Source organism: Talpa occidentalis, unplaced genomic scaffold (genome assembly GCF_014898055.3).
Source record: "Talpa occidentalis isolate TD23 unplaced genomic scaffold, MPIMG_talOcc4v2.1 talOcc4.7, whole genome shotgun sequence".
Taxonomy (NCBI): domain Eukaryota; kingdom Metazoa; phylum Chordata; class Mammalia; order Eulipotyphla; family Talpidae; genus Talpa; species Talpa occidentalis.
In genome coordinates, this window is record NW_023605083.1 from 71,373,154 (window position 1) to 71,397,131 (window position 23,978).

The following is a 23,978-nucleotide window of genomic DNA, read 5'->3' on the forward strand; positions in this document are numbered from 1 at the left end:
TGACCAAGATACTGTCAGTTTCCATGTACCATTAAAAAAATATGATTTACAAATAGCCTTGACAAACCCAAAGAAATAAAAAACTGTGTATCTCATAGCATTTTTGTACTGAATTGAAGCTAGCTTTGGAGTATAGGTCCTTAATCATCACCATCTCACAGAACATGAAATTTCATTTGAGAAGATATGTTTTTGGCCAGTGAACCAATTCCTTAATTAGGTAGAACATCTATTACATAATCTTTAGTAGGTGCATACTCTTTACAGGGAGTACCTATAAGACTTATGTGAAATACAACTTAATGTCATAAAATAGTGTCATGGAAGAATACCATCTCTCGGCTAATTTTTTTTTTTTTGTCTCCAGGTTGCAAATTGGGAGAGGCATCTGATTTCATCGTCCGTCAGGGAACACTAATCCAAGTGCCATCATCTGCGGGGGAAGTTGGTTGTTATAAAATTTGCTTATGTGGACAGAGTGGACTTTTAGAAAACTGCATGGAGATGCATTGTATAGACCTCCAGAAATCTTGCATTGTTGGAGGAAAAAGAAAAAGTGAGTCTTGAGCATTTATTTGCTTCTTGTTTTTAATGTATTATTATTTATCTTAACTTTCTGGGAAGAACATTGGATGACTTCTCACCAGCGAGTGAAGTCCACAAATCAGATACTACAGGGCAGTAGTTTTCGAACTGTACTCTACAGGGCACTGGGACTTATAAGGATCCCTCTTAAAAGCTTCCTCAAGAAGGGGCTAGTGAATACTTTTTGAAGCACTAGCTGTGTGCCAAGCACTATGCTAAATCTAGGCCCTCATTATCTCATTCAGCCTTCCCAGTTACTGTTGGAGAAAAGTGCTCTTGTGAGGAAGCAGATGCTCAGAGTCTCCCAACTAATGAGTGACAAAGCAGAATTCATCTCCAAGCCTATTAGACTCCAGAGCCCTTGTTCTGTGCAGGCAAGAATGTGGGTGTATTCCTCCCTACCTTTCCTCAACCACGTCTTTTCCCCTGTCCTCCTTTACCAGAAGTGAAACTCAGGAAAGCAAACTGGGGAACAGGAACTACACTGTTGACTAGGAACTGGCAGAGAACACATTCAAATATGCCAGTTTGATCTCGTCTAAAAGTCTTAGGGTCATGCCTTCTCACTGTGTCCTTAACCATCTTCTGCTATGGCCCTAACAACTGTTCATGTCAACATATTGCCTCAAAATTTGTGGGGGAAAAAATGCCACTCTAAAAAATGTGCTTTCCCTACAGCTGCTCCCCCTGTTATAGTTACCCCTACCTCTACCTTCTGGTCCGTCAGAGTAGTTCAGCTCTTATGTGCCTCTTTGTCTTCTCTTTGAGGTATTGTTTAAAAAGTATGCACTTCACTGAAAAGAATTTGCCAATGTCTGCCCTAGACTATCAAGTCAGTTATTCATTTCTTAGGTTTTATTCTAACTTCTCTAAAATGCAGGTACCTTGTTTCACAGAATGTTTCTGAGAATAAACATACTCATTCCTTCGTACACTTTCACTGACTAAATGCTATCCTATCCAAAAGAAAATGCTAGTGCTTTGTGGAGCTGAGGCTGGAGTGGAGGTTTGTATTCAAGTTTTACATGATAAGATGGAAGGGAATTTGAGCCACAAAAAGGAGCAGGACCAAGTACTCTTCAAGAAGCTATTTATTCTGGCAGGTCTTCAACCCAAAGATGGCATCAGGGCAGTCTGGAGAGATGGGGGATGTTCTAGAAGGAGGAGAGGATCATTCAAGGCAGAAAGGACAGCCAGAAGCATTCTAGAGAAAAGGGAGCAGTGTGGTAAGACCACACAATAGGGGTTTGGAAGGATATGGTAAGAGGTAAATAGGAAAATATAAATGTGACAGTTTATTCAGAATTTAAGATATATTCAGAATATAGTTTATATATTCAGAAGTCATATTTCAAGAATTACCATTTAAAAAACTGAAATTATTAAATTTTTAATTTATACCCTTTTTATAAGTGCATGATGTAGCTCAGCAGTTTATTTTCTTTCTCTTAGGTCATGGAACATCCTTTAACATTGACTGCAATGTCTGTTCTTGTTTTGCTGGAAATTTGGTGTGTTCTACCCGCCTGTGCCTCAGTGAGCACAGTTCAGAAGATGACCGTCGTACCTTCACAGGTAACCATGCTCACCCAGAGGTTGTCCTCTGCAGGCCGTCATCCCTTTGTACCCATTTTCCCTTGAAGGCAGCTTCTCTGGTTTTGCTTTAACGGCAAATGCACACAGTAAAATAAATACACCATGTGAAAGCAAAGCGCTTTTCCTCTCTAGATCTCATCTTCCTCTTCTATGAACTGAAGGCATTAAACCAAATGGTTTCTTACAGCCCTTCTAAACCAATATTCTAGAATTCTGAGTGAAAAAAAGAACAGGCAAGTGATTGGGATGGTTTTAGTTAAATGGAACTTTTCTACCTGGTAAAAAAATCCTTCTAACCCCTGGTCTAAAATACCCATGTGTTTTCTAAATTTGTTTCTATTACAATGTTTTTCTCATCATCTTCTTCCCTGACCTAACTTAGCTTACTGGTTCTTTTAGGGTCACACAAATATCCAAGAATACTACTTTCTTGACTTTCCTATGTTTTATGCTGCTGGTATTAAAGTTCATACCAGCTACATCTGTGAGAAGGCTGATGAGATAGGATGCTCTTCTCCTGAGAAGAAATTACAGTTGCCAATAGCAATAGCATAGCCTCCTGGTATCTGTTGGTATCTGCTTTGTTCCAGATCTGAAACACCATTGGTTCTGGGTGGCAAAGGACCAGGTAGCTGCTCTTGCCCTGATTCCTGCTTCTGTAGCAACTTGATTCTTCTTTCCCTATAGTTAGTATTACACATGGAATGAAGTGGCGGAGACGATTGCCCAACCTTGTTATCTCCCGTCCGCTGGAAATAAAAAAGAGATCAGAACTAAGATGGTAATTCCAGACTGAGGGGAAGTAGAAGCAGGGCTAACTCCATCCCATCCTCTCTCTACCCTAAGGAGTCACAGACTTCACTGTATCATCATCACCCCATCATCATGATCATCATTATCATTGTGTGCTCTAATGAGGATAATTCTTTTTGCTTAGAGAGACCATAAAATAATGTGGGGATAAAGAATAAACTAAAAATTTACACAGAAGACTTTTATTTTCTTGCCTGCTTCTCAGTGTTTTGGGGAAATGACCTTTACAACTAGCCAAACCCTTTCTCCCTGTAGTATGCAGTCCTTTGTTTCTTGGGGTAAATTCATTTCATGACTATTTAGCTTGCAGACTTTAAGGAGTTTTTTCTGGCCTTAAAATCTACCATATCCTTGGAACTCAGATAGTGTCTTAGTCCAAACATGACTCAGAGAAATGTCTTCATAAAAGTTCTTAAGTCTCAAAATGACAATAATTTCCCAAGTTACTCTCTTGTTCCTCTCCCCTCTAGGAAAAGTGGAAAGAACTTAAGTGAGGAATTCATAACCTTTGCTTTTTATCTTTTGTTGTTGTTGTTTAATTTATTTTTGCATTGAAGAGCTGGGTATAGGCTAAAGGTGCAGGGGCTAGGGGTGGGGTGAGAGGATTCACCAGAGACAGAGTGGGGAGCAGAACAGGCAGATACACTGAAATATACTGCTGAGGGGAGCATTGGGTGAGACAGGAGAGGTCTGCTGTGCCATGTGGGTTGCTCCCTGGCCGGAGATGGCACTCAGGCCATTGCAGTGGTAGTGCTGAAACATAGCTCCTAGGCCACTTCCCTTTTTATATTTTAGGTGTTACTCTTTAACATTTCAGAAATCCCCCAAGCCAGACCTCAAATATCTAAATTCTAGATTTTACATGCTAATTCAGGAGAAACAGTGTTTACTTTTCTGAGACTAGCTTTGTTTATAGGGGTCTCTGGGGTCAGGTTCTAGAGGTCTTCCATTAGTTGGCAATAAACCAAACAAAGGAAAGCCTGCACGCAAACAAATGGCTTTGCAAGGCCCTCTGTCTTCAAAAACACTGTCAGAAATCAGATTACTTTTACATGTGACTTAATTTCCATTTCTGTTTTAACACGAGATTACCATGTGATTGCTGATGATTTACCTTCGTTAGGAAGTGGGAAGGGCCAGGAAAAGCACAGGCACACACCACTGAAGCTCTTTACTCCCCTCAGGTCTACCCTGTAACTGTGCAGATCAGTTTGTCCCTGTGTGTGGACAGAACGGACGTACGTACCCCAGCGCCTGCATTGCTCGCTGCGTTGGCCTCCAAGACCATCAGTTTGAATTTGGATCGTGCATCTCCAAGGATCCATGCAACCCTAACCCCTGCCCGAAAAACCAAAGGTAAGTCAATGACTCCTTATCATTTTCATCTAAGACCAGCACTTTACTCAGTATCTACTGGGTACCAAACAAAGAGATTACAAAGATGAATTAAAAAGGTCTCTGCTCTGAGGAGTTTGGAGTCTAGAGGGGAAGAGCCATGCACAGCTGCCAGCCATGAGCTGTGACTGGGCCCAGAAATGGAGCGGTTGAAGCACACTGGAAAAGCCTGGGAAAGCCGCGGGAGGATGTGGTAGCTCACTGGAAAGGAGAGGACAAGAAGGTTGATAATGAAGGAAAGGTGGTGTTGGTGAGGCAGAGAAATGGGAACACAGATCTTGAGGCCACTGGAGATGAGATCACACAATGTGCGCTGGGAGCCGTGGGGTTCTGTAGACAGAAAGTGTGAGGCAAGGAGAGCAGCTGAGATGAGCCATGGTATATTCTTGTCACTGGCTGCTTGTGCCTGATTATAATGGGAAGTTTTCTTCTACTTGTCTGCCTCCATTTTAGATATTGGGCATAATAATTTTCTGCAAATGCAACTTCAGCATTTCTTGAAATTATTTGTCTAGGGGCTCCTTTCCCCTCAGTTTCCTCACAACCTCAGGGGCCTAGCCTCGGCATGGGTTCCTGCATGTGCTGACTGCATGGCGTGTGACCCACACACTCTCCTGGGTGTCAAGTTTCTCACACAAGCGTTTCCACTGGCTGCTTCAGCGACCTGAGCAGGGCACATGCAGTGCCCCAGTCCTTTCCTTATTTTACAGAGAATAAACAATTGCTCCTTCACCCTGCAAGCTCTGGGGTAGTACGGAGGGAGGGAAGGATCTTCTCATGTGTTAAAAGAAATGATGGAAAAAATTGGTAACCTCTCTGGCAAAAGTTATACCATTAAAACTGAGCAACAAAAGTTTCTGTGGAAAGAAGACTGGTGCCAGGCAGAAGAAAAGCGGATAAGGGCAAAAGCCAAAGGATGATGCAGTTATGTTGGGAGGTGGAATTATGGGATATTTTGGTATTTGTTTTCCTTACTTTGCCAGCCTTCTGAATAAGGTGGTTTTGCCTTTATTATGAAAGGCTAAAATCTCAGAGTAGAGTGGGAAGGCCTTTCTGTATATAATACAAAGTAAATATAAAAGACTGAAAATTGTAGCTACATAAAAATGAAAAATGTCTGCATGCTAACAGACAAATGATAAGATGGAAAGAGTATCACAGAGAAAGAGCTGATGTCGTTATAATATGAAGACCCCCCAACAAATCAATACAAGAAAGAGAAACAACCTAATAAAAAACTAGGCAGAGATTAATAACCTAATCAACAAATGGACCAAGGACATCAACATAGAAAAGGAAGTCCACATGGTTCTTATTCACATGAGAAGATGCTTTTATTAGGTATTGTAAGCACTCCTGCTTCTATATATGAACCCCAAAATATTGTACTTTAATATAACAGACATTCTATACAATCCACTTGGGTATAGAGCAGGCAGCTTCCCCTAGGGTCACTCAGCTTTAGGATCTTCCAGCTCCTATAGCCTCATAGTCCCTGTATCATCTGCCCTTGCCAATAGGTAAGAGAAGGGAGATGGTAAAGGTTACGCTTGAAAAACTTTTATGGGCCCAATCTACAATTGACATTTATCTCTAACATTTAAAGATAAAGGATAAATGATTATTTAGAGATAAATGATTGACATTTATCTATCTTGTCCATAAAACCATAACTAAGTGCATTCTCATTTTAAATTCCATCAATTGACATTTATCTCTTTCCAGCCACATTCCATTGCCTAGAACTGTCACGTGGCCACAATTGACTGCCATGGAGGCTGGAAATATAATGTAATGTGTGCCCAGAAAGAGAATTAGATGAATTTGATGAGCATCTAGCCAGTCTGCCATAATCTAATCTTCCTCACATTAAGAGAAATATAAACTAGAATAAAACTATAATTGTGTGCCATTTTCCATCTTTAAGATTAGCAAAGATAAAAAGGTTTATAACATTATATAGGGACACAGACAACTCTCATACAAAGGGGTTGGTACATCCCCCATAAAACATCTCTGGAAGGATAAGTAAGACACTGGTAATGATACTGCCTCTAGGGAAGGAAACCAGGTTGATACCTGGGATATAAAGTAGAAGGCAGACTTATTTTTCACTATTTACCATTTGCACTTTTCAGTTTCACTGTGGGCTTATAATCTGTTCACAATGTTTGAAAAATTAAAAGTTCTATTCATTCATCAAGTGTCTACACATGTACCAGGCATCTTTTAAGCACTCGGACACAATAATAAGCAGGATAAAGGCCCTGCCCTTATCACGTTCACTCTCAGCCGTCCCCTGGATCCTCGCCCTCTCCCATGACTCATTTCTATGGATTCAAATTGATAGTCTTTCCTTCCAAGGTTACCAGATTTCTCCTCATGTTCTTTGTTCTCACCCCTTTCATGTTAATGGATAATGAAACTAAATATTCTCTTCAGTTATTTCTCTTCAGATGTCTTCAATGTCCATGAAACCATAACTAAGTGCATTCTCATTTTAAATTTATCAGAAAAGGCGACCACAGAGATGATGGTGGTGGCCACTTCTGTGCAGGAGGCTAAGAGAGTAGAAATTAAAACAACATAGCGGCTGTATTCTTCTTTCATTTGCCGATAGTTTGTGTATCCAATTTCTTCAAACTGCCTAAGACAATGAAAGATTTTAATAGAGTTTATCTTCTTATAGAAAGTTAAAGGGCCTCCCTAGTGGCCTGGGGGTTAAGTCTCTGCACTCTCACAGCCAAGACCTGGGTTTGATCCCCAGGGAGGGAGCTCACCCACATCTGGCACAGCAGACCTCTCCTGTTTCGCCTGATGCTCCCCACAGTAGATCTGCCTGTTCTGCTCCCCACTCTGTCTCTGGTGAATCCTCTCACCACCACCCCCATACCTCTGGCATACACCCCAGTTCTTCTATGCAAAAATATAAATAAAATTAAAATAAACCTTTAAAAAAGTTGTAAATACCGTTTTGCAATGAGGCAAGAAGAAAAGAGTATCATCCCTAACCCCTCTGAAGAATTTCAGAAATTCAGAATGAAGGAAAGGCCCAGATAGTCCTAAGAAAGGGTGGCTTCGTGGAGTGGCATCCTCTCGGTGAGTCATAGCCAGCAGCTTCAGGTCCTCAGCCTCCAGGCACAGAAACTGGAAATTTCCAAAATATATTGTGAGGTCTTCTTTTAAATAGACTCATATTACTCAAGCTGAATATTAAGTACCTGAAAGTGTTTCATTTGTTACCGACTACAAGGCATGGGGCTCTAACCGGCCTGTTCACCTTGTATGCCATTTCCATCCCGTGCATCCTCTGTTCCTGCCTGTGGGTCACCCGCCCATTCCCCGGGCACCACAGTCTCTTGAGCCTCACACCTGTGCTCATGCTGCCATCTTAGCCTGGCCTGTGCAACTCCCCTTGGCCTCCAGTATCCCACTAGGATGCCACCACCTCCTGGTGTTTTCTCCTGCCCCCCATTTGGGACTTATCCATGAGCATTGTGCGTGTAACTTCCTACCTGAGGAGCTACTTCATCTGCATGCTTGGCCCTCCCTCTCTCCATAGGCTGTTAGGGAGAGAGGCTGTTTCTTGCTATTTCCTCAAGCTCCTGTGCTTGTCAGTGCTTGACTGGCCCCACCTGAGTCCCTCCCAGGGGTGGCTCATAGTTCTACATTTGTGTTTTCAGATGCATCCCCAAGCCCCAGGTCTGCCTGACAACTTTTGATTCGTTTGGATGTAGCCAGTATGAGTGTTTGCCAAGACAGCTCACTTGTGATCAGGTCCGCGATCCTGTTTGTGACACGAGCCACATGGAGCACAGCAACCTCTGCACTTTGTACCAGAGAGGGAGGAGCCTCTTATACAGGGGCCCGTGCCAGGTACCACTGCTTATCTCATCAACCCATGTCACAGCACAAAATTTGTTCACAGGCTTTTACAGATGAATCAGCATGGAGTCTTCTACTTGCGGGTCTTCTGTGACTACTGTCAAATCTAGAGCCATCCCCAAACTGACTCTTCCAGTAACTGGAGAGGGTCAGAGTGTCCCTTTGCCCATCAGTGTACAGGCAAGGGGAGCGTGACCTCCTACAGCCCACTCTTAAGAATGTAAAGCTTCACACCCCTGGTGTGCATCAACACTATTTTCACTTCCTGAAGCTCTGTGGGCCCTTATTAGAAAACAAGTAAGGAAGAATGTATGTTAAAACAAACAAGAGTTCTTTTCCCACTCTTCCCTCCAGCAGTATTGAAAAGACATCGAAAATTTCTCCATGACTTAGTGCCTTTTTATATCAGTTTATCTGTCAGTCTTGTAGGCCTGTGAAGTCTGTATTTATGTTAAAAAGTAAGCCCAAGGAAACCCCACATAGGCTCTCCACATTGCCCCTGACCTGTGTGCAGATCCTCGCCTTGAGGATCTGGCGCCAGGCCCAGCTCCCCTGCCAACATCTGATGTGACCGTGTCTCGACCCTGGTCTCCGCGGCGAGGAGGACTCCCTCAGCTTGTCTCCTAGCCTTGTTTCCTCAGAGCTTGTGATCCAATTGCATCTTTACCTGCCACTCTCAATCTCTCTTTTCTTCCTACTTGTTCCTTTCTCCTGCCTCAATTTTTCTCTTACATATTCCTAACCTACCTGATGGATCCAGACTGTCTGTCCCACTGGCCCCCCCACCTTCCCTCTCTGCATCCCGTACCCAGCATGAAATGATAAGGCCTCCATATTTGCCTGAAGATTGCACTTTTTTTTTTTTTATTCAGACAACATTCCTGGAATAATGGAAGTCTGGAGGTGGAGAGGGGCGGTTTGTCTCACTTGGGACGTGAGATAAAGCCCCAAGTCCCACAGAGGCTAAGAAAAGTAATCTCTTAAATTCGTCTTGGCGCAGCTTATTGCCACCCCCACCTGCACCCCATGTTTAGCCACATCAGTAGCTCGGTGAAGAGGGGTCCAGAATCTATACCTATCCTCTTTGTTTCTTGAAAATCGGGAGACCTGCACGTAGTCTTGGTTAGAAAAGTGCACCAGTGTGATGTGTCTCCCCCAGGCTTTCTGCAGAGCCACAGAGCCTGTCTGCGGCCACAATGGAGAGACCTACAGCAGCGTGTGTGCGGCCTACTCGGATCGTGTGGCAATCGACTACTCGGGGCCCTGCCAGGCCGTGGGCGTCCTCTCCGAGCACAGCTCTGTGGCTGAGTGTGCTGCTGTGAAGTGTCCTTCACTCTCAGCGACTGAGTGCAAACCCATCATCCCACCTGGTAGGCTGGCCCTCTCTGGGGTGGGGGTGGGGGGGGTTGCACCCACCTCCAGAGAGTGAGACACTAAGGAGAAGGGAGTTGACTGATTAAGTATTTCAAAAAATCTTGGCTCTGGGGCCTCCCTGGTGGCACAAGAGGTTAAACACAGCACTATGAAGCTATCTGCAGGCTCTGCAGCACGAGTTCAATCCCTGGCCAGCCAGGTAGCTACCCACATGGCGCAGCAGACCTCTCCTGATTCACCCGCTGCTCCCCTCAGCAGTGTATTTCAGTCAGTCTGCCTGTTATGTTCCCCACTCTGTCCCTCGTGAATCTTCTCAAACCCCACACTCTGACCTATACCCCAGTTTTAGTATGCATAAATAAATCTTTAAAAAAAATCTTGACTCTGATACTGACCAGATGTATTACCTTTAAAAGTTGTGGATTACTTAGACATCATCTAGTCTGGTGCTTTTAAAACAATATGGCAACATTTCTTCAAGCAAATTCTTACATGGAAAATAAGGCACTATTTAATTATTAAAATTATGGTTATTCAAATGTATAATATTTACTTATGAAGTTAATAAATAATTAGTAATTAATGAATGATAATTGAAGTAGTTTTGCAAAGCAGTTTATTATGAAGTTTTTCAAACAATAGAATAATGAACATAATTTGCCCATTATCATTTTCAACAGTTATCAAAATATTGCCATTCTGGTTTCATATGTCTTTACACTTTTTTTCCTGGAGTATTTGAAAGCAAATCCCAGATGCATTGTTTTTAACCAAAAATAAAAATTCAATTATTTTTAAAGCCAGTTACACTTCTTTTGAATCATTAGATCATTAAATATCATGAAGTATTTTCATTACTCTCTATATATGTATATATTTGGGCTCTACTACAGAAAACTTTTTTCTTTTTCTTCAGATATTATTGTTGTTTTATCATTTACATGGTGGTGCAATTTGGAGAACAACTTCACACCTCTGCATATGCCCATGCTTTGCTGTGCTTTGTTTTCTTTGGTTATTTACATTCCCCAAATGAGTGCAACCATCCAGTAACTGTCTTTCACTTTCTGGGTTATTTTACTTGACATAACCACCCCCACTCAAGTTCCATTCATTTTGTCTCCAAAGGCACTATTTCATCTTTAAAAAAAAAAAAAAAAGATTTATTTATGCATACAAGAACTAGGGTAAAGGCCAGAGGTGCTGGGGATGAGAGGATTTCTCCAGAGACAGAGGGGAATAGAACAGGCGGATTGACTGAAACACACTGCTTAGGGGAGCAGTGAGGGAGACGGGAGAGGTCTGCTGCACCATGTGGTTAGCTCCCTGGCCGGGGATCCAACTCTCGCTGCAGTGGCTGCCAATAGCTTCATAGTAATGAGACTCAACCCCTTGTGCCACCAGGGAGGTCCTATTTCACCTTTTTTAATAGTTTAGTAGTATATATCCCACAATTTCCTTACCCCATCACCTGCTGGTGGGCATTTGGGTTGGTTCCATGACTTGACTATTCTGCTTACTGCTATGAATAAATGCGCATGTAAGCGTTTTGCTATCACATGATAAGCTTTGAGGCAGGGCTGAGGCGACAGCTCTGTGTCCCTTGACAGGCCACCTTACACCACAGCTGCCTCGCCCAAGAAGGGGTAAAAGATTAAAGCTGTGGTGGAGGGAGGATTGTGGTGCCTGTGCGGGTTGGTCAGGGAGTGTATCTGAATGTTCAGTCATCAGGAAGAACAGCAAATGACTCTCCTCACGCAAAAGAAAGGACTTGGTGATTTCACCATTTCAAATTCTCCTTGCTCCTAATTCTGAACACACATCAAATGGTTTCTGTTACACAGGTGCTTGTTGCCCATTGTGTGCTGGAATGCTGAGAGTTTTATTTGACAGAGAAAAACTGGATACTATTGCTAAGGTAAATATGCTTCATATGCCAGGTTCTGTTGAGATGGCATTAATAAATGTCTCAGTAATCCACAGAGTAGACTGTGTCTTACCATTTATAGATAAAGAATGTAATTTGCTGAGAAACCCTGCCCAAGGCACAGCCCATCGTCTTGAACCCAAGTCGTCTAGCTCGTGGTCCTGTGCACTTGCCTCTGCCCCTGGCTGTGTGCGACCTTGCTGTGCACATCAGTCAGACGAGCCTTCCTTTAAAAGCCTGCTGGGGCCCAGTAAGCAGAGTGCGGGCGGAGACAGCACCAGACAGACACATGCTAGTCGATTCCTGCGTGGTTTCGGCTGCGCCCCTCAGAGCCCCCTTTCCTCCTGGGGGTGCCTCCAGCCTGGCCACCTCACCTGCCTGGAATAGTTCCACTCTTTCCCTTTTCTGTGCCATCACTGTTCTGCTCGTTCTTGTGGAGACAGGGTTTCAGAAATGTAGCAAACAACTCCTGTTACTACCTGGAACATTAGCCCCATTTTTATCAAAACACAAATTTTTACAGAAAGACTTGATTTCCCTGTGACCTCAACGGAGAACAGTCACTTGAAAAGAATAAAAGAGCATTTGGTGAAAGTGTTTGTCTTGGTTGTGAAGCTCCTGTAGTCAGGCAAAACCCCATTGGAACTGACTCTGCGGAAATTTAGAATTCAGCCAGCAGGGCCCTGCTGAGGCCCCGAGTTTAAGGATTCCTTGATCAAAGAACCTCCGTGGCTTAGGCAAGGGAACAAGTTGTTTAGACAGTAATAAAGAATTCCTTTCTTCAGGTAATAGACCAAATTTTTTTTTGTAGGTAACAAACAAAAAGCCAATAACTGTTCTGGAAATCCTTCAGAAAATCCGCATGCACGTATCTGTCCCGCAGTGTGACGTGTTTGGATACTTCAGCATTGAATCGGAAATCGTGATCCTGATCATCCCTGTTGATCATTATCCAAAAGCTTTGCAGGTGGGGTTCGGCACGTGTTGTGCAGCCATCTTGTCATTTTCAGGGGAGGGGGGCGGGTGTCTGGAGGTAGGGATACAAACTAGGACGAAGGGAGGATCAGGGGTTGAGGAGACCAAGGCATTTGGAAAGCCGGATAGGGCAGAAGGGAGGAAAGCAAGGTGGACTCTGAAAGGCATAGCTGCGCTGTGAGATGCCTGGGTGACTGAGGCAGGCACACCCTTGACAGCGGAATCTGAGGACAGGAAAGGGCAGCCTGCTCTGAGGAGCCCCTGTAACTCAGAGTGCACAAAGGTGGGAGGAATGTGCTTAGGTACAGACGAGGGGAGAGACAGGGAGGGAGGGACTGGCCCAGGTCACGCATGGTAAAGCCAGAACAGACCCTGGACTCCTAAGGGCTGTGCTCCCCACCAGAGCAGGTTTTATGGGCCGCAATTTTTCTTCCTCACAATCTATAGGTGAACCTCATACATGTTGGTCCAAGTTTCATCATTAGAATTTCCAGAGCTTAAGTGAAGGGGGTGAATACTAGTGTTGTATTAAACTGTCAGAATTGGAAAACTTACTAAGTCTAATTGCTTCATCCCTCACGTTTAAACAGGCATTGAAACTACGTATTTATGACAGTGCTTCACGATAATGTCTACCGTGGCTAAGGGGTAAACAGGCTTGTAAAGAAAGGAAAGGCCGTGGCATTGTGGTCACTTTTCTGACCTGATGTCCACGGATGCTTTCATTATTTGTAACAATGTCATAAATTCAGACTATAATAGAATATTACTTAGACTAAAAATAAAGGACAAAGAGAAAGCATGTTGGGATATATGTGGAATTTGGATCTTTTAATAGGTTCTTTTATTCTGTGCTTTTATTTTATTTTATTTTATTTTTTTAAAACATTTGTGCTTTATTTATTTTAATTTATACAAGCACTGGGTACAGTCAGAAGCGCGGGAGGGTGAGAGAAAACACCAGAGCCAGAGCGGGGAGCAGAGCAGGCAGAAGGACCGAAGTACACTGCTGAGGGGAGCAGCGGGCAGCAGGAGAGGTCTGCGCGCCATGCGGGACCCTCCTCTGGTGGCCGGGGAGCAGCCGGGGATCGAACTGGCGCTACAGAGGCTGCGGGCAGCTTTGCAACCCAGCGCTCAACTGCTGCGCCACCGGGAAGGCCCTGTGCTTTTATTTTAAAAGAATCTGATTTTCCTCTCACAGATCGAAGCCTGCAATAAAGAAGCCGAGAAGATCGAATCCCTCATAAACTCCGACAGCCCCACACTGACATCCCATGTCCCTCTCTCTGCCCTCATCATTTCCCAGGTACAGGTTTCCAGCAGTGTGCCATCAGCTGGCATGGGGGCCAGGCCTCCCTGCCACTGCGGCCTTTTCCTCCTCAGCCTGGGCCTGGCCTTGCACTTGCTCTGGACACATAACTGACCGCCCGTAACAAATGCAAAATGTCCTCAATGGAATTATTTTGCCTTGTGAAAGACAAACCTACAGGACTGCAGGCTTGTAGCTGAACAGTGGCCAAGTATAAGCACTTGTCACCTCTCTCACCACATGGTATTGTTTTTCTATTGCCAATATTAATAGGGTTGTTTTGTTTTCACAAATGTTAAAGTACATCCCCCCGAATACTAATGGAAAGAAGATTTCTCCTTCTGATGGATCCTCACATTCCCATTTACATTTTGCTCATTCGATGGCGCCTCCACTCTAAAACAAATTCAATGTCATTGATCAATGAGATGACGATGCATTTTAGAAAGAGAACTCATCTTACTGTGAGTTCCTTCATTCAGAAACTTCATTTCAGAGTTCTTTCAGGTATCACAGTGCCCCAAGGATATTTGTGTTAGTTTGCAAATTATTATTTACTCTGTCTGGAAGCTAAGAGTCACTGCGAGGAGCCACTGCGTTAGAATATGAAATAAAGCATCTTCAAACTTATCATGTAAACCCACCAGGCACACTTAAGTTAATTTATGGAAATTTAACTTAGGAACCCATCTATTGTGTTAAGCAAAAGCAAGCTGACTACGTGACACAGTTACACAGCGTCAGTGGTAATCTCAGTGGTTACCTGTGTGTGTCTCTGACTCTGTGAAAGGGGAGGTGACGGTGCATCAGAGTGTCTTGCATTATGTATTTTTATATTAACCAGAAGTGTATTCTTCTGTATTCCTCCAAATTAGAGTTTTTAAACATCAGTCTTTAAACCGATTGCTGCTACTTATATAATTGCCAAAAAGTGAAATAATTAGTAGTTCATGTAAATAATACATGATTTTTCTATTTTATTATGAAGGTGAATAGCCATATTTGTAAAGTGACAATCATGTGTGTCAGCCCAGTACTTTCCGTTCATGAAGACACATTTTTGCTTTTTGTGATATGCACAGTGTAGATAAGTGTTCTGTCTGACCTTTTTTGATATAGAATTATAAAGAATTGTGGTTTATATATTTAAAAATGTCAATATAAGTATTAAAATGTTTGCATGTTGTCTAAGAAAGTGAATACTTTGAATGTGTTTCACAGTTTGAAATAAGCTATTCAATGTAATACTTCCTGTTGGTATGCACCTACACTTAGATTTCACATGAAGTATTTTTTTTCAGTATTATATGTACCCTCTGAAATATATAAGGATATGCTTTTTATACCAAAATGTTGTTTAAAAGTGGGCACTTAGAGTTTTCAGAATCTCTCAATGCTGATGTAGCATGTTGGTGGCAATTGCTTTTTTCTATATAAATGTCTTCAATGCAATATACTGGAAAGCTTTTCTATTTTAATAAAAATGATTTTTATATGATTATGTGTACTTCCAAGCAATGTGTGTACATTTACAGTTATTGATCACTCTTGGGTAAGCTGTGCCCTTTGCTCAGGGGCTGTTATTATCCCGACCAAGGGCCCTGGAAAAGCAGGGCAGCTGGACAAAGCTGCCACGCTAGACCCACACATGACCGGAGGACGGGCAGTGGCAGGGTCAAGTGCAGAGATCCCAGTTTTAGCCCTTCAGGTCCCAGAGAGCTCAGGCCCTCCAAGACCCAGGAACAGATAGGCAGTTCTATTCCCCAGTGCCTTGGTATAGCCTGGGCCAGAGAGAACTTTGGACCTTGAAGACAGGCCTGTTGATCAGGACCCCAGTGGTTCTCAGCTGTTAAAGTCCCAGAAACCCCCATGGCTAAAACATGACACATCTTGCTCCTGTCCTATGTTCACGGTGGGCAGCTGCATCTCTTCTCTGCGCTGTCGGGACCCAATCTGGTGTCCTCTCAGAGGGGAGAAAAGAGACAGAGAACCACAAACTGGCCCTTTGGTCTCTGCTGAGAAGTGACACTGTCATCGCCTACATCTCACTGACCCTAGCAAGTCACATGGCTGCTCCCAAGTCCAAAAGATAGGGATGTGTAATCTGGGGTGTGTGTGTAGGAGGGAGGAGGCAGGGAAGGAGCTGGGAGAGGGGCCAAAAGTGTGTATTTTTTTTATTAATGACATATCATTGTTTTACATCCATGTTTGTTTTTTCACAATACAGGATTTCTCCTCTCAGGTGTGGTCACCATAGTTCTCCCACCACCAAAAGCAGTCCTCCACTGTGGTCCATTGTGCTCTCCTCCCCACCTCCCCTGCCCTTCCCTTCTGGAGACCTCAGATCTATGATCAGCTCCAAAGGGTTGGTTTTAAAGTTTGTCTTTCTCTGGCCCTTTGTTTGGGTTCACTGTATTCCACATAGGATGATCCCTCCCAAGCCATAGTATTTTGAACAATGATATAGTGTACCACAGAGGTCCTTTCTCCCCAGAATGGAACAATAGCCAGAACTGACTTAATGTCTTATTAGAGAATATGGTCTGGGGGCCTCCCTTGTGGCCTAAGTGTTAAATCTTAGCATTATCACTGCTAAGGCCTGAGTTCAATCCCCAGCCAGGGATTGAACCCACATGGTGCAGCAGACCTCTCCTGTCTCACCCACTGCTCTCCTCAGCAGTGTATTTCAGTAGATCTTCTGTTCTGCTCCCCACTCTGTCTCTGGTGAATCCTCTCGCTGACTCCCACCCTTGCCGTGCACCTCAGTTCTATGCAAAAAAAAATAAAATGAAATAAAATCTTTGAAAAAAAGAGAGGGGCCTCCCTGGTGGCACAGGTGGTTGGGCACCACACTATGAGACTGTCTGCAGACTTTGCAGTGAGGGTTCGATTCGGCCGGCGGGGAGAAACCCACATGGTGCAGCAGACCTCTCCTGCCTTGCCGGCTGCTCCCCTCAGCAGTGTATTATGTCAGTCTGCCTGTTCTGTTACCTGCTCTGTCTCTGGTGAATCCTCTCTCCTCCCGCGCATCTGGCCTGTACCCCGCTCTTGTATAAATAAATAAATCTTTAAAAAGAGAGAGAGAAAGAGAGAGAGAAAACACGGTGCTGGAGATGATGCTTCTCACTTTCCAGCTGCCATGGCTTCCTTCTGGGTGGCAGAGCAAGATGGAGCCCTGGGGGATGGTTCACCCTGGCCAAGTGAGTCAGCTAGTCTAACTGACCTATGGGAGAACTATGGTGACCACGCCTGAGGGGAGAAATCCTATACTGTGAAAAAACAAACATGGATGTAAAACAATGATATGTCATTAATAAAAAAAAAATACACACTTTTGGCCCCTCCCCCAGCTCCTTCCCTGCCTCCTCCCTCCTACACACACACCCCAGATTACACATCCCTATCTTTTGGACTTGGGAGCAGCCATGTGACTTGCTAGGGTCAGTGAGATGTAGGGGATACGTTCTGAATACAATTCCTGTGGCAGACAACCTGGGCCATGTAAAGAGGGAAAAAACGAGGTTCCGGTGCCCCTATAATTTTGTCAGGGAGGGCCTGGAAGTCCAGGAGAAAGAAGTTCCCAGGAGGAAGACAATTGAGAAAGTGCCACAACTAGATGAAAAATGAATCCCAAAGAAGGTTTCAGAGACTCCTATGGCCATGAATAATGAAGCCAAGACACAGGAAAAGCAGATGAAAATAGCCCCAGGCTTCAGAAAGGAATTGGGCAGAAATGGACCTTAAGAGGTCAAAGCCTGGCGTGGGTCACATACCCACCTATGTGGCAGAGAAGACAATTTAGGTAAGTAAGCAGGTAGGATTTTTTTTGAATGCCTAACCTAAGCTTTGACTGCTGAAGCATCCACTTCAAAGAGGCTTATAATAAGCACATCAGAAGCCACAATACTAGATAAAGGACAGGCCACCAACCCCTACTAAGACTTGTTTGTTATAGAGATCTTGGTTTATTTCAATAACTGACCATTTGGGCAGTTATTGTTTATTTTTCCTCTTTCCAGCTTTTTATTCCAGCTCTTGCTTTAAATTCACCAATGAATACTGAGCCCAGGAAATTCTAGACCCCCACCCTTGAACTTGATGAAAACAGAACTCAAGACCTGCACACTCTGTACCTGCAATTTTGCTGTGGCTCCAAGGGTGCTGTGTGATTTTCAGGTCCTGTAGGTATGGAATTTTATCAGAATTTCCTGACGGCTATGGCAGAAGGGCTTATTGAATCATAGGAAGAACCTAGTCCAGTCCAGCAAGGACACTGGTTACTATAAGCTGAAACCAGCACAAAATCAGAGCTTCGGCCCGCCTAAGCCAGATGGAAATGGTTTTTTCACAGGAAAGATCTCTTCTAAGCTTTCTGCTAGATGTGTCCTCTGAAGAATGTGCATCTCTACCGGTTATTAATCCCAGAGCCCAGAAATAGTCAGGTGTGCTGTCAGGCTGATCTGCTGAAAAAGAGAACTAGCCAGGTGACTGATAATCAAATATGGTTACGCCCAGAGCAAAGATGGCATCAAAGAAGGGAGCCTGTGATGAGTACAGAAAACTTACATCAGTTTGTGTAAAAAGAAGCAGGCCAAAGTCGTGGGTGCCTCACTCTAGACCCAGTTCTTTCAGGGTGTCCCCCAGGGCTCTGGACAGAGGACTTGGGCTTAAGAGTTGATTGTCTCTTGATGCCCCTAATAACCATTGGTCTGTCTCTCCGAAGACATCACTTTTCTGTTGGCCAGAGACAGCCGACGCCTGTCATTTAGGCCACCAAATCCTCATTTTATATTCAAGGTAAAGAGATCACATCTCCGTCCTTACGGTCTCCTGGTGGCCGGCTCAACTCCAAGCGGCGCGGCAAGCCCAGCAGCGCTCTAGGAAGAAAGGCAAGGGCAGTGGGACCCCGGAGCTCTCTCTTACCACCTCTGCCTCTTAGGAGTAAGTAAGATATTTCCCAGCAATCCCTCGGTGGTCGTCCCTTATATCCCCTTGGCCATGTCCCCATTCCAGCACCAGTTACTGACCCAGGGGACCAGGGTGGAAATAGCCATCGGGTCAGAGACTGCACACAGCTGCTCTGCAAACCGAGTCAGGATTCTGGAGGCCAGGGAGAAGGCAAAAGACTATGGTGCTGGCCACCAACGGCATTTGCCGTGAGACAAAAACCAGTTTTTTGCCACCTCAACTTCTTAGAGTCTACATATGACAATGGTTTTATTTTTCTGGAAACTGCTGTATTAGGTGTACCCCACTTGCAACCAGGTAGTAGAACCCCAAAACAGTATCTCTGGCGGACCCTGTTACTTTAGTCCTTACCTCCAGTTATTTGTTAAGTCTTGCTCCATTTCTCAGGCCTCTCTCCTGGTTATTTTAAACTGCAGTCCCATATCCAATACGACAGTCCCTTTTGCCTCCTCCAGCCTGGAGAGGTGAATTGCGTAGAGCAGGGGGAGCTGGGAGGTGTGGCCTCTTTGTCCCAATCAGAGGCAAGGCTCACTTCTCAACAGCTTAGCATAACAGACTCTTGGCATCAGTTACAGACAGTTGTTAGGAGGTCCCCGGTAGAAGCTGTGGGACATGTTATGTCTAGTAAGAAATTGTGCCCTCAATTATGGTTTGCCTGTAGGAGACAAGGAGCAGGTTACCTTGCTGGACAGACAGGATGCCATGGCAGGCATGAGGAGGAGAGAAAGTCCAACAAGAAGGCTTCTTAGAGAGGCTTTGATTTGAGCTGAGCCTGGTAGAAAGAGGTTCTGCCAGACAGCTTTGAGGAGAGGTGTTCTAACTGAAAGACGGCTTGAGCCAAGGTCCAGAAGTAGGAGTGTCTGGGCACCTCTAGTGGCAGAACAGAGGAGCTGACAGGTTGGAGAGGGCTGGCGAGGGGGTTGCAAGGCAGATCAGACCTGCTGGCCTTGAACGCCAGGCCAGGGTCCTGCCCTTGCCCCCCAGCTACACCGACTGACCTGGATGGCTCTGTGCTCACAGAACTGGGTGCGCCCAGCCTCAGCATTGTGAGGCACCTCCAAGATCTGTCACCAGGCTGTGCGCCCAGCCCTCTGAGCTGTGAGCATCCTGGACTCTACTGAGGAAACGTTAACTGAGCCAAGCTGGGTGCCACGTTCCCCTGCAGCCACTACCCTCCCTCATGATTTCAGCTCGGCTGTGAGGACACCATATCCCCCACACACACCCTCCTGCCCTGCCAGCAGCACTGATGGCCTTGGCACCCAATATGAGACATTTTCTTTACCTTCATTTGATTGGATTGTTTTCCTGGAGTCCTGGGCTGGTGGGAATCCAACCACACTCTCCTGGAGAATTCTGCTTCTCAAAGGGACCAGAGGTCCTGCTCCCAGAGCCTTCTCTTCTCCCTCTCTTCCAGCTGTGCCAGTGAGGGGAAAGGAAAGCAGACGGATCATCCCCAGGGAAACTCCTTCCCCCAAACCAGCAATATCTTGGGGCTGGGGTGGATTTGCATGGAGAGAAACAGGCCCAGAGAGAAACCCTACCCCAAGGCCACCAGGCAAGTTAAGGTCAAGTCAAGGCCTAATGTCAGGTTTGGTCTTTTCCTGGCACAAGGCAGCTGGGCAGGTCTAACATTTCTCAGGGGTGTGGCCAGTCATGTGGGAAAGCCCTGAAGGTGGAAGCCCGGGGTGAGCCAAGTGCAGCAGGTTCAACATCAGGTCAGTGGACTGACACGGCAGGCAGTAGGTGGGGTCTAACAGGTCCAAGGAGAGAGAAGAATCATAAAAGCAACTGTCACAACTCTCCAGCACTTTCTATGAAGGTTCACCTTGTTCTCTCGCTGGCAGGAGCAAAATGGGGCACGGAGAGAGCAAAGCCTAAGGTTGAGTGCTGGAGCCATCTCAGGACAGGCTGGTGGAGGTGAGGTAAGGCAGGAATCCTCACCTGGGCAAGCATGCAAGCCCCTGACCCCAGCTCCATACACTCTTTCATTTCTCCAAAATGAAGTTCAGTGTTATTTTCGCATTCTAAAAATAACATCTGTGTTCTCCAAATGACCTAGAAATATAAGAAAAGGAGATGTGTATCCCCTCCCTGCCTCTACCAAACCTAGTGTGGAATCCTTCTAGAGACTTCTCTGTATACATAGTTCCTGTATCTCACTGGGATAGGGTCCCTACTGTGGGGCAGGTGGTTACCACACTGCCCTGTGAGGAGAAGCTCAGGTGCCTGATTTGATATTTGGGACGTCACCTGCTGGTGCATGGTGTGGCTGTCCTCTTCCTGGGACCACCGCATCTGACTTCCCCAGACCCCTCCCAGGGACCTCTGCTGGAGCTGTGAGAGGCTATTCACTGAGCGTTGGGGAGATGGTTATCTTGATCAGGACCTTGCAGGCATTAAGAAAATGTGAGGAAAATTTAATTCAAGGGATTACTTACAAATAGTAAGGAAACCAGAGGGAGGCTGCAGGGTGTGGGCTGTAACATGGGACTCTTAGTGTCCCTGAGCTTGTAAGAAGTTAACACCGTGAAGCTATTTAAAAATGGAGCAAAGTGACCAGTACAGAGAAACTGCTTAAAACTGCACCAGAACCTTGGGCTGCTGCACCAACCCTCTGACATTCCAAGGAGACAAAAGGAACAAGAATTTGTTCCTTTTTTGCAAGGACTATTTGCAAGGACTGATAAAGTGAACATTACCTGTTTTTACCATGTGACCCTTCTTGAGACCTGACCATTTGTACCTGCAGCTCTTTCATCTGACCATTATCTCATCCTCCCTCACCTCATCCTTTTCCCTACCCTTTGGAAAGCACCCCAACTTTTGTCCTTCCTCAGAACATTATTTGGATTTCTAACCTGATCCTGTGCCCCCCAAACTGCAATTCCCTGATATTCCCAAATACCCACATTCTGCTCTTCCATCAGCTTTGCAGTTCTCTTGTTGAGGATGAACCAGCCCAAAGTACCTTGGGTGAGCTGTTACCAGAACCCCACGAGCGCACCGCACAGACCAGGCATTTCCTCCACCCCCTCGGTCTCCTCCACTGCTGAACCAGTCTGAAACCACAGGACAAGAGAGCATGTTAGGGAGCCACACAGGTCAGCCTTTCGGGCAGAATGTCAATTTAGGGGAGGAAGTGGAGCACAACGAAGACCCCGGCGCAGCAGGCCAGGGCGGTGCCAGGTGAGGACCAGGAGATGGGGCTTTCTTGCCCACTCGTTCCATCGCCCCGCCAAAGGTGGAGAGTCTTTTGGTTTAAGCCTTTGGAGCAATTCAACTAAATTCGCCTTCCTTCTTTTTTTAAGAAAAGATTTATTTATGCATACAAGAACTGGGGTACAGGCCAGAGGTGCAGGGGGTAGAGGATTCACCAGAGACAGAGTGGGGAGCAGAACAGGCACACCAACTGAAATACACTGCTGAGGGGAGTAGCAGGCAAGCCAGGAGAGGTCTGCTGTGCCATGTGGGTATCTCCTTGGCTGGGGATCGAACTCTTGCTGCAGAGGCTGCAGATAGCTTCATAGGTTGCATCTGAACCCCTTGTGCCACCAGGGAGGCCCTGAATGCACCTTCCTTCTTGACGTCACTCAGTCTCCTCAGTTCCTCTCCACCTTTCTCTCATAGTTCTTCACACCCACATTTTCCAGTATCACTCCCCTACTCCCCAAGAATCGCTGCTGTTCCACAACCAAGAAAGGAGTCCAGGCCCCTCTGGAGACACATGCAGATGGCCTGAGGTCCTGGCATTTCAGAAGAGAGAACTACAGGCTACGCTTTTCTGGCTGTGACAGAAACTGTCTTCTGTCCAGGCTTTGCTGGTCCTGAAATGGGAGACTGGACTCTGGTCCCGTGAGAGCACCCTGGACCCCGTCAGCACTACCCATGAGCAAGCACACCTTCCTGGTCAGAGTGAGAAGAGTCCCTTCCTAAAACAGCCCAGGCTGGTCACTTGTGAGGAAGGCACACCGTCCTCATGATAAAATGATGTGGTCATGTGTCTGGCAAAGCAAGTCTCTACTCAGGTGCCTTTAAGCAGCGGGAGCACGGCCATCCCATGATATAGCCTGGGTGCTTGTGGATATACAAGAGCTGTTTGTTGATTTTTGAATATATTTTTCTTGGACCTGACAGTTTTTTACAATTTTTATATTAATTTAACGCTAATTGTTTTAAACTTTGCTCCACCTTTTCCAACATCAATACCTTTTATCTCATTTCGTCGTGCTGCCTTTCCGGGGCTGGCGCCTGCTCAAGCGTAGCAACAGTGCAGAGTCAGGCATGGTTTCCAGTCAGCGGATGTGATCCATGTGGTATCACATGAACCACTGTTCATATCATTGACCTAAATGAACAAGAAAAAAAATTGAGTAGTGATTCTGAAATATTGCTCTAATAGATAATGAGTGGTCTGCCCTCCATATACAGTATGTACAGAAATAGCAAGGTAATATCTGATCATTCTGTTATAAAAATATATAAATTAACTTCTTGGTTGAGGACAGAAGCCTTTGCTTTGAGTGCTTAATTTTTACTAATGCAAAGAAGATGGTAAATTTCTTTTCATAGTTTTTAGCAATGGTGGCCTGGTTTGGCTCAGATGTTGATTTTTCCATCTCAAATTTCCTTTCTCGTGTTTTATCTGGTATTTTGGCCTAGTAAGGTGAAAAATATTGCCCTGTTGGGTTTAGGTGTGTGATATGTGCTTGTTGTAACACAGAAGGGACTTGCTCTTGAGAAGAATTAGAACACTTAAAATTTAATTAAGTAGTTAGGCTTTTAAAAGATATATATATATTTGGTTCTAGTATTGGTTAGAACTCACAGAGTGATGTTGAATAATAGTGGTGACTGATTTTAATGGTAATGTTCCATTGTTTTACTCAAACTTGACACCTTAGTTCTACGTGTGACATGTTTTACTGTTTGTTTCAGGAGACTTCTCTTTATTCAGCTAAGAGAAAATAAGAGACTTATTTTTAACTTATTGTCAGCATCCATTTATATTCTATTTTTCCTCTGACTTATTTATTTTTATAAATTGTGTGTATGTTTCTTAATATCCTTATGCCCTTGAAACAAATAGTATTTGGTCATAATGTAGCATCCTAACAATATATACCACAAGATTCAATTTGTTGATATTTT

At 44.7% G+C, this 23,978-nt stretch overlaps 1 protein-coding gene across 1 annotated transcript in view; it reads left to right on the forward strand.

The window, feature by feature from the left end:
* RECK (reversion inducing cysteine rich protein with kazal motifs) overlaps window positions 1–15,365 on the forward strand; it is a 69,527-nt gene extending 54,162 nt beyond the window's left edge. The window contains exons 14-21 of the mRNA XM_037494834.2: window positions 368–556; window positions 2,038–2,160; window positions 4,179–4,350; window positions 8,073–8,265; window positions 9,434–9,644; window positions 11,493–11,566; window positions 12,387–12,542; window positions 13,752–15,365. Coding sequence (XP_037350731.1) covers window positions 368–556; window positions 2,038–2,160; window positions 4,179–4,350; window positions 8,073–8,265; window positions 9,434–9,644; window positions 11,493–11,566; window positions 12,387–12,542; window positions 13,752–13,973 — 1,340 coding nt within the window. The 3' untranslated portion in view covers window positions 13,974–15,365. The remainder of the gene's footprint in view (window positions 1–367; window positions 557–2,037; window positions 2,161–4,178; window positions 4,351–8,072; window positions 8,266–9,433; window positions 9,645–11,492; window positions 11,567–12,386; window positions 12,543–13,751) is intronic.
* The last annotated feature ends 8,613 nt before the right edge of the window (window positions 15,366–23,978 follow it).